General features: G+C 40.1%; 1 protein-coding gene across 4 annotated transcripts in view; it reads left to right on the top strand.

Annotated features, from left to right (window-relative positions):
• LOC128688879 (E3 ubiquitin-protein ligase Mdm2) overlaps window positions 1-17,712 on the top strand; it is a 103,571-nt gene that overhangs the window by 3,607 nt on the left and 82,252 nt on the right. For all 4 annotated transcript variants that reach the window (XM_053776903.2, XM_053776902.2, XM_053776901.2 and 1 more), the window contains exon 2: window positions 9,350-9,762. In XM_053776903.2, the coding sequence (XP_053632878.1) occupies window positions 9,563-9,762 (200 nt within the window). In that variant the 5' untranslated portion in view covers window positions 9,350-9,562. The remainder of the gene's footprint in view (window positions 1-9,349; window positions 9,763-17,712) is intronic.

Here is a 17,712-nt window from a genome sequence, read left to right as displayed (position 1 = left end):
AGGTGTATATTATCATGTATCTTCTCCACCCCATTCAGTACATATTTAGGACTTTAGGGCATTTTCAGTAATTTAAATGCTTTATTGCTTTTTGCAGGATGTATCTGTTTCAGCTTTGATATGTCCTGTCCTGAACAGAGTTATCAATGTTGAACAATATTCCAAACGAGAGAGCACAAGTGATTTGAAAATTGTCACCATTGGCTCCGTTTCCCTTATTTTGAAAGTTCTCATTGTCCTGTCTGTCATGACATTTATCTTAGTGTTCTTTGAAGAAAGGTCAGAGAACATAATTACTTCCAGGTTTTACACATGTTCTTTTTGTTCTGTTTGATGATCTCTTGAATTTTATATAGAGTGTCCCTTTTGAGTTCTTCATTCTTTTCATATCTGAGCAGCTGGAACTTATCACTATTGAATGTCATGTTGTTCTTCACTCCTCACTGGAAAACCCTGCTTATGTTTCTGCAATTTTTTCATTGTCTTCTACCAAAGTGACTGTCATGCTTATTTTAGTGTCATCTACAAGGGGTGATAAACTGTGATGGTTGTTTTTATCTGTCTGCTACAAGGATAAACAGGTGTCAGGACAGTGCCTAGGGAAACTGAGCTTTTTACATCGCTGATGCTAGAATTTGCTCAGTTTACTATTGCTCTTTGCATTGTGTGTGTTAGAAACCTGGAAGTCCATCTGCTTACCGTCCCCATTAAGCCTATGGCCCTCATTTTGTGTGTCTGCAATCACTCGCTGATCACATTTGCCAAATGCCATTGCAAAATCTGTGTATCACATCTATATTTTGGTTTTCTTCCAATGCCTCAGTAATTCTGCCATAGTGGTTTAGCAGTTGTGACAAGCATGTTCTTCCAGTTCTAAAACTGTGGTCATTTGGGTTGTGCAGATTATGCTGTTTCATAAAATTTGTAATTTGACAACTTTTCACTCTTTCAAAGGGTTATGATGTGGTATGTTTGGGCTACTGGTTTGTAATATTTGGCCAGCACTCTGCTACCTCCTGATTGTAACAAAAATGGACAATTCTAGATTTAACAAGCCTTGTCCATTGCTTCCTTATAGTGTCTGGCCAGATTTTGTTCATTAACTTCAACATCCATTAAATCTGGGTTAGTTAAATTGATGTTTTACTGTTTTAATTCTCAGATAAATAGATTAAAATTAAACAAGCCACCAGGCCTCAATGAACTGTTTTTGCTGGTGCTCGTGGCTTGGTTAGTAGCATCCTCAGCTCACTCATTGATGGACCAAGATCGATCTTCAGCACAGGTAAAACTCTGGTCATATTTCCTGATACCTGTTGCCCCTGTTTACCCAGTAGTAAGTAGGTACCTGGGTGTCAGCCAACTGTTGTGGGTTGCATCCTGGGTGAGAAGATTAAAGGACCCCAGTGGAAATAAGACAGTCCCTGATGTACTATCTTCATTGGGCTATCCTGGATAGCTAGCCTTCTGGGTTAAAACCCAGAACAAATCTTTTCTGAAGGTTGTTAAAAGAATGCAAGGAGGCACTTGGCAAACCATTAGCCAGTCTGTTGAATAAATTGCTATAAATGGGTAGCTTGCTTAAGAATTGGAAAAATGGCATATATGATATCCTGTTTTAAAGTGGGAGATTGGTCTATAAGCTAAGGACCTATCAGCTTAATCTCATTTGTGAGGGAATTGATGAAATTGATAGTTGCGGTTCAGAGTCACCTTGAAATATAAAATTTTATCAACAAATTTTGGCACAGTTTTACAAAGGGGCATTTTCCGCCTTGCAAATTTACTAACCTTTGTCACTATTGCGTTTGTAGTGGTAGACCGTAAAAGTGAATAAGAGATGGTTCAAACGTGGCCCAAATTCTTTCATTCCATTATGCGAATCTAGACAGTGTCGAGGACGATCAGTGAAGACACAGTAAACCCTTGCTTTAATGGATTAATGGGGAAAATTGGTAGCTGGTAATGATTATGTGGGTGACCGTAACAATAAACGACAGTTCTGTTACAAACTTTTTTGTCATTTCAAAATCGTTTGACCTCATAAATTTTATTTCATGTTTCTGAAATACGTACATTAAACTGAGGTTCATTAAGTGGTCAGTGGTCAGTCGTCACGTGAGGTCACAGACCCTGAGCTGCTTTGGGGATTAGCGTGGATGGTTACAAAGCATGGCTTGGTTCTGCAGTGTTTTAAAAATTGAGGTTGGAGAGTTGAAGGAGGAGGTCTTGCTTCTCCAGGAGGAGATTAGGAGGCTGAAGGTCCACCTCAATGGGTCTGGGAGAGAGTGTGAGGTGGCTGGAGTTGTGGGGAATGAGGCTTCTAGCAGTGAGGTGCAGTCTGTCTCTCGCTGTGAGGAGGCTGTAGTGGGGGAGGTAGCAACGGCTACCAGCAGTGAGGTGCAGCCCAGCACCTGCTACAAGTGGCGAGTGGTTCACAGTAATGGGAGGCGCATCAGAGTAAGGAAAGTTAAGAGTGAAGATCTGAAGGTAGGAAATCGCTTCTCTGTTCTTCAGGATGAATGTACTTCAGTGGCCAGTGAAGGTAAGGGTACTACTGCCCCTGCTAATGGAGGTAAGCGCATTCTTGTGGTTGGTGACTCTCAGGTAAGATATATTGACCGTGCTTTTTGTAATAGGAATAAGAAGATGAGAGATAGTGTGCTTCCCTGGAGCTGGTGTTGGGGACATTGTCAACAGGCTGGATAATATCATGTCAGGTAATGGGAACAAGCCCATTATCTGTCTCAGTGCTGGTGGAAATGATATTGGGAAGGGTAGGAGAGAAGAGCTGCTAGATAAGTACAGGTCAGCTATAGATTTCATTAAGTCTAAGGGAGGGATCCCAATCATATGTAGCATCTTGCCTAGAAGGGGAGTAGGAAATGAATGGTTGTCTAGGGCAATTGGTGTAAATTGCTGGCTAGACAGATACTGCAAGGAACTTGCAATCCCATTCATTGACAACTGGAACAACTTTTATGGCAAACATGATATGTATGCAAGGGATGGGGTACATCTCTCTGGGGCAGGGGTGGTAGCACTTGCAGACTCGATTGAGAAGGCCATTGGTGAAATGCCTATGATTTTAAACTGATGGAAGATAGAGGTATGGGTGTGTGTGGGAAACAAGCAGGTTGCAACACTAGGGTTGGAAACAGTAAATGTATAAAAGGCATTCAGCATGAAGTTATAAATAAAGACAATAGATCAGGTCAGCAAACAAAGGGGGACAGCAGAGGGCAGCAAGGGACTAACTCCCTTAAGGTTTACTATACTAATAGCAGGAGTGTAAGAAATAAGATAGATGAGCTAAGATTAATTGCAAGTGCAGGAAACATAGATATTATTGCTATAACAGAGACCTGGCTCAATCTGAAAGATAGAGAGATGCCCTCTGAATGTCACATACAAGGCTATAAATTATTCCACACTGACAGGGTCAACAGGAAAGGTGGTGGAGTAGCGATGTATGTCAGAGAGAATTTAAATTGTTGTGTTAGACAAGATATTAAATTAGAAGCATCAGCCACTGAATCTGTTTGGTTACAGCTTCTCGAGGGCCGAGAAAAACTAATTTTGGGTGTGATTTACAGGGCCCCAAATCTTGATAGGGAGTGCAGTAAACTTCTATGGGACGATATTCGTAAGGCATCTACATACGAAAATGTTGTGCTAATGGGAGATTTCAACTATAGACAGATTGACTGGAGCAATTTGACAGGAAATTTAGAGTCAGGTGACTTTCTTGATACGATCCAGGATTGTTTTTTAAAACAGTTTGTGACAGTGCCAACTAGGGGAAATAACCTCCTTGACTTGGTTCTTGCCAGTAGGGAAACACTAATTAATAATCTTGAGGTTAATGATGAGCTTGGGGAAAGTGATCACAAATCACTCAGTTTTAATATATCATGGAATTCCCCTAATAATGGCAATCAAGTCTCCGTCCCTGACTTTCGCTTGGCTGATTTCATAGGACTGAAAAATTACTTAGGTGGGCTGAACTGGAATGACCTGACTAAGGGTCAGGTAGGTGGTGATGGTTGCCGATATGATGCTTTCCAGGGCATAGTTCTAGCTGCTCAGTCAAATTATGTTCCAAATAGGGAAATCAGATCAAACAAAAATGATCCTAAATGGATGAACAATAGATTAAAATATCTGATTGGTCAAAAGAGAGGCATATATAGGCAAATCAAAAGAGGAGAGGGGCAGTTAAGAAATCGATATATTCAGTTAAAGAGAGAAATAAAAAAGGGAATTAGAAAAGCAAAAAGAGATTATGAGGTTAAAGTTGCAAGAGAATCGAAGACTAACCCAAAAGGATTCTTTCAGGTATACAGAAGTAAGATCAGGGACAAGATAGGCCCACTCAAAAGTTCCTCGGGTCAGCTCACTGACAGTGATAAGGAAATGTGTAGAATTTTTAACACATACTTCCTCTCAGTTTTTACACAGGAGGATACCAGCGATATTCCAGTAATGATAAATTATGTAGAACAGGACGATAATAAACTGTGCACGATTAGAGTCACAAGTGACATGGTCCTTAGGCAAATAGATAAATTAAAACCTAACAAATCCCCAGGCCCTGATGAACTGTATGCAAGGGTTCTAAAGGAATGTAAAGAGGAGCTTAGCAAACCTTTGGCTAATCTTTTCAACATATCACTACAAACTGGCATGGTGCCAGATAAGTGGAAAATGGCAAATGTGATACCTATTTTCAAAACAGGTGACAGGTCCTTAGCTTCGAACTATAGACCAATAAGCCTAACCTCCATAGTGGGAAAATTTATGGAATCAATAATTGCCGAGGCAGTTCGTAGCCACCTTGAAAAGCATAAATTAATCAACGAATCTCAGCATGGTTTTACAAAGGGGCGTTCCTGCCTTACGAATTTATTAACTTTTTTCACTAAGGTATTTGAGGAGGTAGATCATGGTAATGAATATGATATTGTGTATATGGACTTCAGTAAGGCTTTTGACAGGGTCCCACATCAGAGACTATTGAGGAAAATTAAAGCACATGGAATAGGAGGAGAAATTTTTTCCTGGATAGAGGCATGGTTGACAAATAGGCAGCAGAGAGTTTGCATAAATGGGGAGAAATCAGAGTGGGGAAGCGTCACGAGCGGTGTTCCACAGGGGTCGGTGTTGGGCCCCCTGCTGTTCACAATCTACATAAACGACATAGATGAGGGCATAAAGAGCGACATCGGCAAGTTTGCCGATGACACCAAAATAGGCCGTCGAATTCATTCTGACGAGGACATTCGAGCACTCCAGGAAGATTTGAATAGACTGATGCAGTGGTCGGAGAAGTGGCAGATGCAGTTTAATATAGACAAATGCAAAGTTCTAAATGTTGGACAGGACAATAACCATGCCACATATAAACTAAATAATGTAGATCTTAATATTACGGATTGCGAAAAAGATTTAGGAGTTCTGGTTAGCATTAATCTGAAACCAAGACAACAGTGCATAAGTGTTCGCAATAAAGCTAATAGAATCCTTGGCTTCATATCAAGAAGCATAAATAATAGGAGTCCTCAGGTTGTTCTTCAACTCTATACATCCTTGGTTAGGCCTCATTTAGATTATGCTGCACAGTTTTGGTCACCGTATTACAGAATGGATATAAATTCTCTGGAAAATGTACAAAGGAGGATGACAAAGTTGATCCCATGTATCAGAAACCTTCCCTATGAGGATAGACTAAGGGCCCTGAATCTGCATTCTCTAGAAAGACGTAGAATTAGGGGGGATATGATTGAGGTGTATAAATGGAAGACAGGAATAAATAAAGGGGATGTAAATAGTGTGCTGAAAATATCTAGCCTAGATAGGACTTGCAGCAATGGTTTTAAGTTGGAAAAATTAAGATTCAGGAAGGATATAGGAAAGTACTGGTTTGGTAATAGTGTTTTGGATGAGTGGAACAAACTCCCGAGTACAGTTATAGAGGCCAGAACGTTGTGTAGCTTTAAAAATAGGTTGGATAAATACATGAGTGGATGTGGGTGGGTGTGAGTTGGACCTGATAGCTTGTGCTACCAGGTCGGTTGCCGTGTTCCTCCCTTAAGTCAATGTGACCTGACCTGACTAGGTTGGGTGCATTGGCTTAAGCCGGTAGGAGACTTGGACCTGCCTCACATGGGCCAGTAGGCCTTCTGCAGTGTTCCTTCGTTCTTATGTTCTTATATTTGTTCTTAAGTCAAGTGTTTACTGTAATTACTTATTTGTAATTACATACCTGGACCTATTTAAGTTTGCCGGGGTGGAGCAAGCTCTAGCTTTTGAAACTCTCTCAACTTTTAGCAGACAAACATGAAGTAGCCATGTGATGTCGGTTTTTAAATCTGTATTTATAAGAGAAAAAGGTGAAGTTGGTTGAGCCTCCCGTCCCTGAGTTCTGATGCTTCTCTGGATCAACCTACCATCAGTGTTGTGCACCAATATAATGGCAGTCATTAATATATACATACATTATATATATATATATATATATATATATATATATATATATATATATATATATATATATATATATATATATATATATATATATATATAATATTATATATATATATATTTATATATATATATATATTATATATATATATAATATATTTATATACAGTGGACCCCCGGTTAACGATATTTTTTCACTCCAGAAGTATGTTCAGGTGCCAGTACTGACCGAATTTGTTCCCATAAGAAATATTGTGAATTAGATTAGTCCATTTCAGACCCCCAAACATACACGTACAAGCGCACTTACATAAATACACTTACATAATTGGTCACATTCGGAGGTAATCGTTATGCGGGGGTCCACTGTGTATATTTATTTATATATATATATATATATATATATATATATATATATATATATATATATATATATATATATATATATATATATATATATATATATATATATATATATATATATATATAATACACATACCCAAACATACATACATATAGTACTCTACATAGAAAAGTCACTAATAACTATTTTAGTTATTTGAAAGTGATGAAAATGACAAAGTAAACATCTGTAGTTGTCCATGCATTGAATGTCTTTGGCATGCTGTGATTACTGTATAACCATACCAGAATGAATTAAAATTTAGTTTATGAAGATGCCATGAGAACAATTTTGGCTCTTTGCACAATAAAAAGGCAACTTTTTAATGTCATTCATTACAGAATATGAAATGGTAACAAACAACTTCATTTCTATAAAGTGGCATACTGTACAATATTTAATTAGGTAATTGACATGTATAAATTATAGAAAGCTCCTTGTTATACAAGGCATTTTGGGCAGCTTTAAAACTAGCTATAATTACTGGATGATGAGATACATGGTACATGAGAATAAGAAAATTTATAAAAGATTGAAGATTTTATTTTTTTATTTTTATTATCACACCGGCCGATTCCCACCAAGGCAGGGTGGCCCGAAAAAGAAAAACTTTCACCATCATTCACCATATTCAGTAATTTAATGAAAAATCTTTACTAAAAATGCATATAGTGCAGTAATAAGTTATATTTCATTATTTTTCTAATGTGTTATTGAAACTTGATCTAATCTAGTGGAACCTGTACATGCAAGTATGTATAGTATAGTATCCTGTAAAAAAGTATTACTATATTTAGAATCAAAATAGTAATCTCAAGCATCTAAAAGCAAATGATACCAGATATGTATCATGCAAGTACACACATTTACAAAACTACAATATAAAAAAAATGCACTTTGTACAGTTTAGCAGATAAAATAAGTTGATGCAGTGAAACCTTGGTATAATGAATAGGGGGAGGACGGGTGTCCTGTTAAGTGAAAATTGTTGCATTGAGTACTGGACTGCATTGATGATACCTCTGGACATGTTGAGAAAAAATGGAATAGAGTACATGTACAGTAAATTACCTGAAAATAAGAATCAAAAGTATAGTATAGCATACATGGCTTCAAATATTCAGGGAAACTTTTTAGACCAAATGATAGTACAGTATGTAATCTCATGGGCAGACAATAACAAACTGGTGCTGGCTGGGGCAGTGGCCCCCCCATTTGCCCAGGAACATTGAAAATTAGCAGGTCTACAACATGGTTTGTACTGGACTATAATACAATGATTTTACCAGACACCCCCTGAAACTGTCTCGCCAAACCTTTGTCCGGCCTTTTTTCTATTTTATTCAAATGCTGTTGTGTATGGATTCATTATACTGAGGTTTTGCTATAATTACATTGCCAACTACCAACAAAGTAAAATCTGGGTCCTGGTTAAAATCGGTGATTAGCGAGATAGATCGGTACTGCATCTAATTACTGTTTACATAGCTGTCAAAGTTTCTTGTGAGCATTATAAAAGTCTTGTAGATTGCAAAAAACTATGCCCAACTAGAAAGTTAACTTTATAAACAATCTGCACACAAAATAAATACATGTACATACAGTAATACTGTACCTTGTAATTTTTCAGAATAAATTGTGGTGTAATATATTAGAACAAACTGCAGAATACTGCACTGCATTGCTTAGAGTACTGTAATTTTATGGTAGATTTTATACTGAAGACTTCTACAAAAATATTTAAATGAAATTCCAGCCCTTGGTGTATGAATGTCATGATGGTATTCATAATGCAGACTGATTACCATTCTTAAATTATTGTTGATTATTCCACTTAAAGCATGTATTAATAATGCAAGTTGTAATAATAACTTGATTACAGAATTGCATCTGCAGGTATGGTATACGTACACAGATTCATTGGTAATGAATTGAAAGAGCAAATTAAAGTAGTAAACCCGGATCATCTAAAGTTGCTACATCTTTCAAATACAATATATGTACTTACTAATTGTATCTTGAATATATAATGTACAGAGTTTTCTCTAAAATTAGATTGATATAAGATTTGGAATTATTAATAGAAATATTACATCTGTAAAGGTAATGATACCGTTATGAATTCGTACCTTAATGGAAATCTGCCACTCAAGATACTGTATTATTTCTATTATAGCCTAATCACCCAGTATTTATAATACTTATTCAATAAAAATGATGTGGTTTGGTAATTGTAAATGTAGAATACAATACATGTACTGCTCTTAACATATGCAGATCTGTAACTTGGGAAAGAGCTGTAGTATGGTAAATGATTTTTGGAAAATTGAAATATGAATGTGTGGCATTTTTGCACAAACATACTAAAGATAAAAGATTATTAACTAAAAATATTGCACTTAAATAAATGTTTATAACATAGATGATGGTGTTGATCATGGAGTGATAGCAATGGTGTTTCAGGGTGGAGATCAGGAGAGGTGATGAAAATGCCACCTGACCTGTCCGAGGCAGCACGACCACTGGATGTGCTCCCTCCCCAGAGCTGTGGAGAGACCATCAGTAGTAGCCCCCCAACTGAGTGCACAAGCAGTAGCAATGGCACTACGGGTGCGGGGCTGCAGAGCCAGTACTATTTCTCACATGGACCTGTAGCAGAGAACTTTGCCAGCAGCAATGGCAGTGTGGGACAGTTTCAGCAGCCTCCCAGTCAGATTGTGGGGTCTGAGGTTGGAAAAGGTGGTAGAGAGTGTAATGGAAAAGGAGCAGAAACACAGGTTTCCTCTCCCTTCATTAACATGTACCACCTCACTCCTGCTCTTAGAGCCACCTTTGCCTCTGTGGGAGCCACCGATAGAGCCTACCAATTCAAAGAGGTATTACAAATTACTCTGGGTATTATTGTACTACCCAAACTGGCTTAGTATGCAGCAAGTTACTGTAAAAAGTGTAGATTTTTTTTTGTTGTTGCTCGAGATATAAACTAATATCTGCATTTTTATAGTGAGAATTTTGATATTGTATATGTTATTTTAGTGTTTCCTAAATTAGAATGGATGAGGTTACTCTTATGCCTTGGTTGCACTTAGTCGTATACTTTCTTTTTCTATCACTTCCCTTTTAACAAGTTAATAAAATTAAAAATAATTTTGCACTTAATTAGTTTGTGTATATACTCTGTGTATATATATATATATACATACACCAATAATTGGTTTAAAAATAGTTGTATACCCCTAACTTTTGTGGTTTTATGTTAAGATTATTATTTTTTCTTCCTCTTTTTGGCTTTTTCTCATCTTCTTTCAAATTGGTATTAATTTATAATGTTTTACATATATGGTCTTCTCTCTTGTAATGCTATAGAATATGCATATTCATATGCACTTTCAGAGAAGTAATTAAAAAATGTGTTCTCCAGGAGCATAATTCAGAAGGCTGAGGAGGGGTTGTTGAGGTGGATTGGGCATATAGAAAGGGTTGAGAGGGCTTGGATGATGATAGTGTGTAACTGTGCAGTGGAAGGTAAGAGGGGGGGTTAAGTCATCCCAGTAATGTTTGGAGGGAGGGGGTAAAGGAGGCTTTGAGTTGTAGGGGGCTTGAGCATGCAGCAGGCTTGTATGAGCAAGTCAGAATTTTTTTTATATATATATATAATATATACAGTATATACACATGTGTATATATATACAGTGGTACCTTGACTTTCGAGTTTAATTTGTTCTGTGACCGAGCTCGTAACTCAATTTGCTCGTATATCAAATCAATTTTCCTCATTGAAATTAATTGAAATGCCATTAAGCCGTTTCAGCCCCCAAAAAACCACCCCAATTTTTTTGCTACGGGTTTTTAAATAAGAACCACCTTCACTACTCCATGCACCACCATCTCTACTACACCCACCACCCTCACCACTCCACCCACCATAATCACTACTACACCCACCACCATCTCTACTCCACCCACCACCATCTCTACTTCACCTACCACCCTCACTACTCCACCCACCACTATCACTACTCCACCCACCACTATCACTACTCCACCCACCACCCTCACTACTCCACCCACCACTATCACTACTCCACCCACCACCCTCACTACTCCACCCACCACTATCATTGCTCCACCTACTGAAGGAACCTCCATGAGGCAGGTAAATATCACGGAGGCCTTCTTTAATGTTCCTGGAGAAACTCGGAGTGTTGAAATGGAGGTTACCTCTTCCCCGGATTTATACGAGAACCAAACAAGGGACGAGGTACCTCACTACAATCTGGGATTAGTGTTGGATTATTATCCTTCCAGTTATATCTTGGAAGAGCGTGTGGGATGGGACAAAGTACCTAACATTCCTCTGGGTACAGAGTAGGACTTGATTTCAAGTACGCTGCCAATTAGTGGCGGCGTATCTGAAGCTCGCTCGTAACTTGGATTTTGGCTTGCAACTCAAAGCAAAAAATCGACTGAGCGACGGCTCGTAACTCGGAAAACTTGCAAGTTGGGGCACTCGTAAGTCAAGGTACCACTGTATACAGTGGACCCCCGCATACCGTTGGCCTTACATAACGTTAAATCCGCATACCGCTACATTTTATCGCCAAGATTTTGCCTCGCATACCGCTAAAAAACCCGCTCAACGCTGTTCATCTGAGACGCGTCTATGTGCGGCCTGAGCCACGCTCACACGTTCCGCCGGTGGCATTGTTTACCAGCCAGCCTCCGCGGTAACATCCAAGCATACAATCGGAACATTTCGTATTATTACAGTGTTTTTGGTGATTTTATCTGCAAAATAAGTGACCATGGGCCCCAAGAAAGCTTCTAGTGCCAACCCTACAGCAATAAGGGTGAGAATTACTCTAGAGATGAAGAAAAAGATCAATGATAAGTATGAAAGTGGAGTGCGTGTCTCCGAGCTGGCCAGGTTGTATAATAAACCCCAATCAACCATCGCTACTATTGGTGGTACAGCTGCTGCTGCTGCTGTACCACCGTCAGCTGCTGCTGCTGCTGTACCACCGTCAGCTGCTGCTGCTGCTGTAGTACCATCTGCTGCTGCTGTAGCATCATCTGCTGCTGCTGTAGCATCGTCTGCTGCTGCTGTAGCACTGTCAGCTGCTGCTGCTGTTGTACCACCGTCAGCTGCTGCTGCTGCTGTAGTACCGTCTGCTGCTGTAGCATCGTCTGCTGCTGCTGTAGCATCGTCTGCTGCTGCTGTAGCACTGTCAGCTGCTGCTGCTGTTGTACCACCGTCAGCTGCTGCTGGTGCTGTAGTACCGTCTGCTGCTGCTGTAGCATCGTCTGCTGCTGCTGTAGCATCGTCTGCTGCTGCTGTAGCACTGTCAGCTGCTGCTGCTGTTGTACCACCGTCAGCTGCTGCTGCTGCTGTAGTACCGTCTGCTGCTGCTGTAGCATCATCTGCTGCTGCTGTAGCATCGTCTGCTGCTGCTGTAGCATCGTCTGCTGCTGCTGTAGCATCGTCTGCTGCTGCTGTAGCACTGTCAGCTGCTGCTGCTGTAGCACTGTCAGCTGCTGCTGCTGTTGTACCACCGTCAGCTGCTGCTGCTGCTGCTGTAGTACCATCTGCTGCTGCTGTAGTACCGTCTGCTGCTGCTGTAGCATCGTCTGCTGCTGCTGTAGCATCGTCTGCTGCTGCTGTAGCATCGTCTGCTGCTGCTGTAGCATCGTCTGCTGCTGCTGTAGCACTGTCAGCTGCTGCTGCTGTTGTACCACCGTCAGCTGCTGCTGCTGTAGTACCATCTGCTGCTGCTGTAGTACCGTCTGCTGCTGCTGTAGCATCGTCTGCTGCTGCTGTAGCACTGTCAGCTGCTGCTGCTGTAGCACTGTCAGCTGCTGCTGCTGTTGTACCACCGTCAGCTGCTGCTGCTGTAGTACCGTCTGCTGCTGCTGTAGCATCGTCTGCTGCTGCTGTAGCATCGTCTGCTGCTGCTGTAGCATCGTCTGCTGCTGCTGTAGCACTGTCAGCTGCTGCTGCTGTTGTACCACCGTCAGCTGCTGCTGCTGCTGTAGTACCGTCTGCTGCTGCTGTAGTACCATCTGCTGCTGCTGTAGCACCGTCTGCTGCTGCTGTAGCATCGTCTGCTGCTGCTGTAGCACTGTCAGCTGCTGCTGCTGCTGTAGCACTGTTGTTGGTGTGGCTTATTGAGAATACCAAGAAACAATTAACCCCAGAGGATTTGCCACCCAGGATAACCCAAAAAAGTCAGTGTCATCGAAGACTGTCTAACTTATTTCCATTGGGGTCCTTAATCTTGTCTCCCAGGATGCAACCCACACCAGTCGACTAACACCCAGGTGAACAGGGAAAAATGCCTGGAACTAGTGCTCATATTGGTGAATTTAAAGCCAGCAAAGGTTGGTTTGAGAGATTTAAGAATCGTAGTGGCATACACAGTGTGATAAGGCCTGTTCTGGAAGAAAATGCCAAACAGGACCTACAGTACTCAGGAGGAAAAGGCACTCCCAGGACACAGTGTCTCATCAGTCATTGCTGCATCTTCAATAAAGGTAAGTGTCATTTATTCTTCATTTAGTAGAGTAGTACATGCACAATATATATTGTGCATGTACTACTCTACTATTGTGCATGTATCCTTCTCTTTGTGTGTAGGAAAATGTATATTTCATGTGGTAAAATTTTTTTTTCATACTTTTGGGTGTCTTGCACGGATTAATTTGATTTCCATTATTTCTTATGGGGAAAATTCATTCGCATAACGATAATTTCGCATAACAATGAGCTCTCTTGCACGGATTAATATCGCTATGCGGGGGTCCACTGTACTATATAGTATATATAGTATGAACGTGTTGTTGGTGCATGGAGGGTAACCCTGTCCTGGTGGGAGACAGCCCAATGGTAAAAGAAAAAATGCATAATTAATACAATGGAACCTTAAACGGCCTCTCCAGGTTTTGGCCATTTTGAGTTTCGGTCACTTTTTTCGCCTAAGTTTTGTCTTAAGTTTTGTACAGTACCTCGAGTTTTAACCGCTGTACCAGACATGTCCGCCTGCCTGCGCCCACACAAAGCATCGCATGCATGCGTTCCGAGTCAGTCTGGCTTTGTTTCTCGTCGAGTGAACATTATTCTGTGTTTTCATACAGAACATTTCACAATACATTGTTTTTTTGTGCTTGTTTATTGAGTGCGACTGCTAAATAAGCCACTATGTTGCCAAAGAATCCTTCATTATTATGCTAATATCAACACTATGGTTTATTTATCTCTCACAATTGATCTAATGTGACATAAACACTACAAACAAAATAGAAACATGAAATATACTCTAGAATGAATAAAATGTGTCATTATATGAAGTGTTTTGAAGGACAGTCCGACATAAAATAAGTACCTCTCTGAACATGTCTCCCTGTTTTCTCTTATCCTGGGATAAGAGAAAACAGTGTGTGATGCTAACTGCACTAGATAATAAAAATAATGTTTATTTCCTTGAAAAGCTTACAATGTGTGGTTTACATAGGCTTACAAGGAAGGCCTATAGCATGCCTAGGAATACAGGAACACTGAAAAAAAAGTGATTTCTTCAGTGATTAAGGAATGTGTGCAAAGTCAATAAGAGTCTTCAGTAAAGGTAAAAGTGATGTTAAATGTTCATTTATCCATTTCATTAGTCATTTATATGTATTTCTAATTGTTTTCTGAATGCAAAACTATATTCTTTAAAAAATGTATTTTTAATATTTTTGGGTGCCTTGAATGGATTAATTGGCTTTACATTATTTCTTATGGGAAATATTGCTTTGACTTTCGAACAATTGAGTTTGGGCCGAGCTTCTGAAATGGATTAAGTTCGAAAATTGAGGTACTGCTGTATATGCAAACTTCTCTGTATAATAGGTGCATATTTTTGGGAAGAATAGGTACAGGTCTTCCATCACAAATCCGGCATCATTGGGACCTGTAGTGTGTCGGATTACTGAGTTTGCCGAATTACAGAGTGGTTAGGTTAGAATACACTTAATAAAATTAACCAACTTGACTTACACAGTTCATTGAACATTGGCAAAAATTGAACATTTCCGCTACTTTGAGCTCAATTTCAAGGTACTTTTCGTCATGAAAGCAATCAAAATCATGTCTATTTCTGTAATATATCTTCCATTCTATCAAACGAGTCCAAAAAAATGAGAATACAATCATAAAAACCATACGAAATTATACTGTAAAGAGGCGGCTAATGGCTGAGAAGTTAACTCCCTTATTGATCGTCCGTCTTTTTTATTTTTGTTGTACGTTAAGAAGCATCTTTCCATCATACATTGCCCAAGTTTCAATGTTATAGCCCAACAAACAACTGAGAAAAAAAAATATTTACCAAATACAGTGGACCCCCGCATACCGATGGCACCACATAACGATTAATCCGCATACCGCTTGCTTTAATCGCAAAAATTTTGCCTCGCATACTGCTTAAAAACCCGCTCACCGATTTTCGTCCGAGACGCGTCCAATGTGCACCCTCAGCCAGCCTCACATGTGCCGCCCGTGCCATTGTTTACCAGCCAGCCTCCGCGGTAACATCCAAGCATACAATTGGAATATTTCATATTATTACAGTGTTTTCAGTGCTTTTTCTGGAAAATAAGTGACCATGGGCCCCAAGAAAGCTTCTAGTGCCAACCCTACACCAATAAGGGTGAGAATTCCAATAGAAATGAAGAGAGAGATCATTGATAAGTATGAAAGTGGAGTGCGTATCGCCGACCTGGTCAGGTTGTACAAGAAACCCCAATCAAACATCGCTACTATTGTGGGCACCAGAAAGGCAATCAAGGAAGCTGTTCTTGCCAAAGGTTTAACTGTGTTTTCGAAACAAAGATCGCAAGGGATGGAAGATGTTGAGAGACTCTTATTGGTGTGGATAAATGAAAAACAGCTAGCAGGAGATAGCATCTCTCAAGCGATCATAAGCGAAAAGGCTAGGAAGTTGCATGAGGATTTAATTAAAAAAATGCCTGCAACTAGTGCTGATGTGAGTGAATTTAAGGCCAGCAAAGGTTGGTTTGAGAGATTTAAGAAGCGCAGTGGCATACATAGTGTGATAAGGCATGGTGAGGCTGCCAGTTCGGACCACAAAGCGGCTGAAAAATATGTGCATGAATTCAAGGAGTACATAGAGACTGAAGGACTGAAACCTGAACAAGTGTTTAATTGTGATGAAACAGGCCTGTTTTGGAAGAAAATGCCAAGCAGAACTTACATTACTCAGGAGGAAAAGGCACTCCCAGGACATAAGCCTATGAAAGACAGGCTTACTTTGTTGATGTGTTCCAATGCTACTGGTGATTGCAAAGTTAAGCCTTTATTAGTGTATCACTCTGAAACTCCCAGACTGTTCAGGCAAAAGAATGTCCTCAAGGAGAATTTGTGTGTGCTGTGGAGGGCAAACAGTAAGGCATGGGTCACTAGGGACTTTTTCTATGACTGGTTACACCATGCATTTGCCCCCAATGTGAAAGATTACCTAACTGAAAAGAAATTAGAACTTAAGTGCCTCCTGGTGTTAGACAATGCCCCTGGTCATCCTACAGACGTGGCAGAGCGACTTTATGGGGACATGAAATTCATTAACATCAAGTTTTTGCCTCCTAATACCACTCCTCTCCTGCAGCCCATGGACCAGCAGGTTATTGCAAACTTCAAGAAACTGTACACAAAAGCTCTGTTTGAAAGGTGCTTTGTAGTGACCTCAGAAACTCAATTGACTCTAAGAGAGTTTTGGAGAGAGCACTTTAATATCCTCAATTGTGTAAACCTTATAGGTAAGGCTTGGGAGGGAGTGACTAAGAAGACCTTGAACTCTGCTTGGAAGAAACTGTGGCCAGAATGTGTAGACAAAAGGGATTTTGAAGGGTTTGAGGCTAACCCTGAGAGGATTATGCCAGTTGAGGAATCCATTGTGGCATTGGGAAAGTCCTTGGGGTTGGAGGTTAGTGGGGAGGATGTGGAAGAGTTGGTGGAGGAGGACAATGAAGAACTAACCACTGATGAGCTGATAGATCAACTTCAGGAGCAAGAGGCCAGACCTGAGAAAACTGGTTCAGAGGAGGGGAGAGAGAAATTGAAGAAGTTGCCTACTACAAAGATTAAGGAAATCTGTGCAATGTGGCTGAAAGTGCAAACCTTTATGGATGAGAATCACCCTCACACAGCTATTGCAAGCCGTGCTGGTGATTATTACACTGACAATGTTGTGAAACACTTTAGGGAAGTCATAAAGGAACGAGAGGTACAGGCCACTATGGACAGATATGTTGTGCGAAAGAAGTCCAGTGACTCTGAAGCTGGTCCTAGTGGCATTAAAAGAAGAAGGGAAGTAACCCCAGAAAAGGACTCGACACCTCAAGTCTTAATGGAAGGGGATTCCCCTTCTAAACACTAACACTCTCTCTCCCCTCCTCCCATCCCATCAATCATCACCAGATCTTCAATAAAAGTAAGTGTCATGTAAGTGTGCATGCCTTTTTCAGTTTGTGTGTATTAAAATTAACATTTCATGTGGTAAAAAAAAATTTTTTTTCATACTTTTGGGTGTCTTGCACGGATTAATTTGATTTCCATTATTTCTTATGGGGAAAATTCATTCGCATACCGATTATTTCGCATAACAATGACCCCTCTTGCACGGATTAAAATCGGTATGCGGGGGTCCACTGTATCATATATGGCAAGCCCAAGCCAGGTACTGGAAATAAGTCACTTTGTCTGACTTCTCTGGGTTATCCTAGGTTCTCTATACAGTGGACCCCCGCATAACGATATTAATCCGTTCCTGAGA

Source organism: Cherax quadricarinatus, chromosome 16 (genome assembly GCF_038502225.1).
Source record: "Cherax quadricarinatus isolate ZL_2023a chromosome 16, ASM3850222v1, whole genome shotgun sequence".
Lineage (NCBI taxonomy): Eukaryota > Metazoa > Arthropoda > Malacostraca > Decapoda > Parastacidae > Cherax > Cherax quadricarinatus.
The sequence above is the reverse complement of the archived record's forward strand: the minus strand, read 5'-3'. Positions and strand labels throughout refer to the sequence as shown.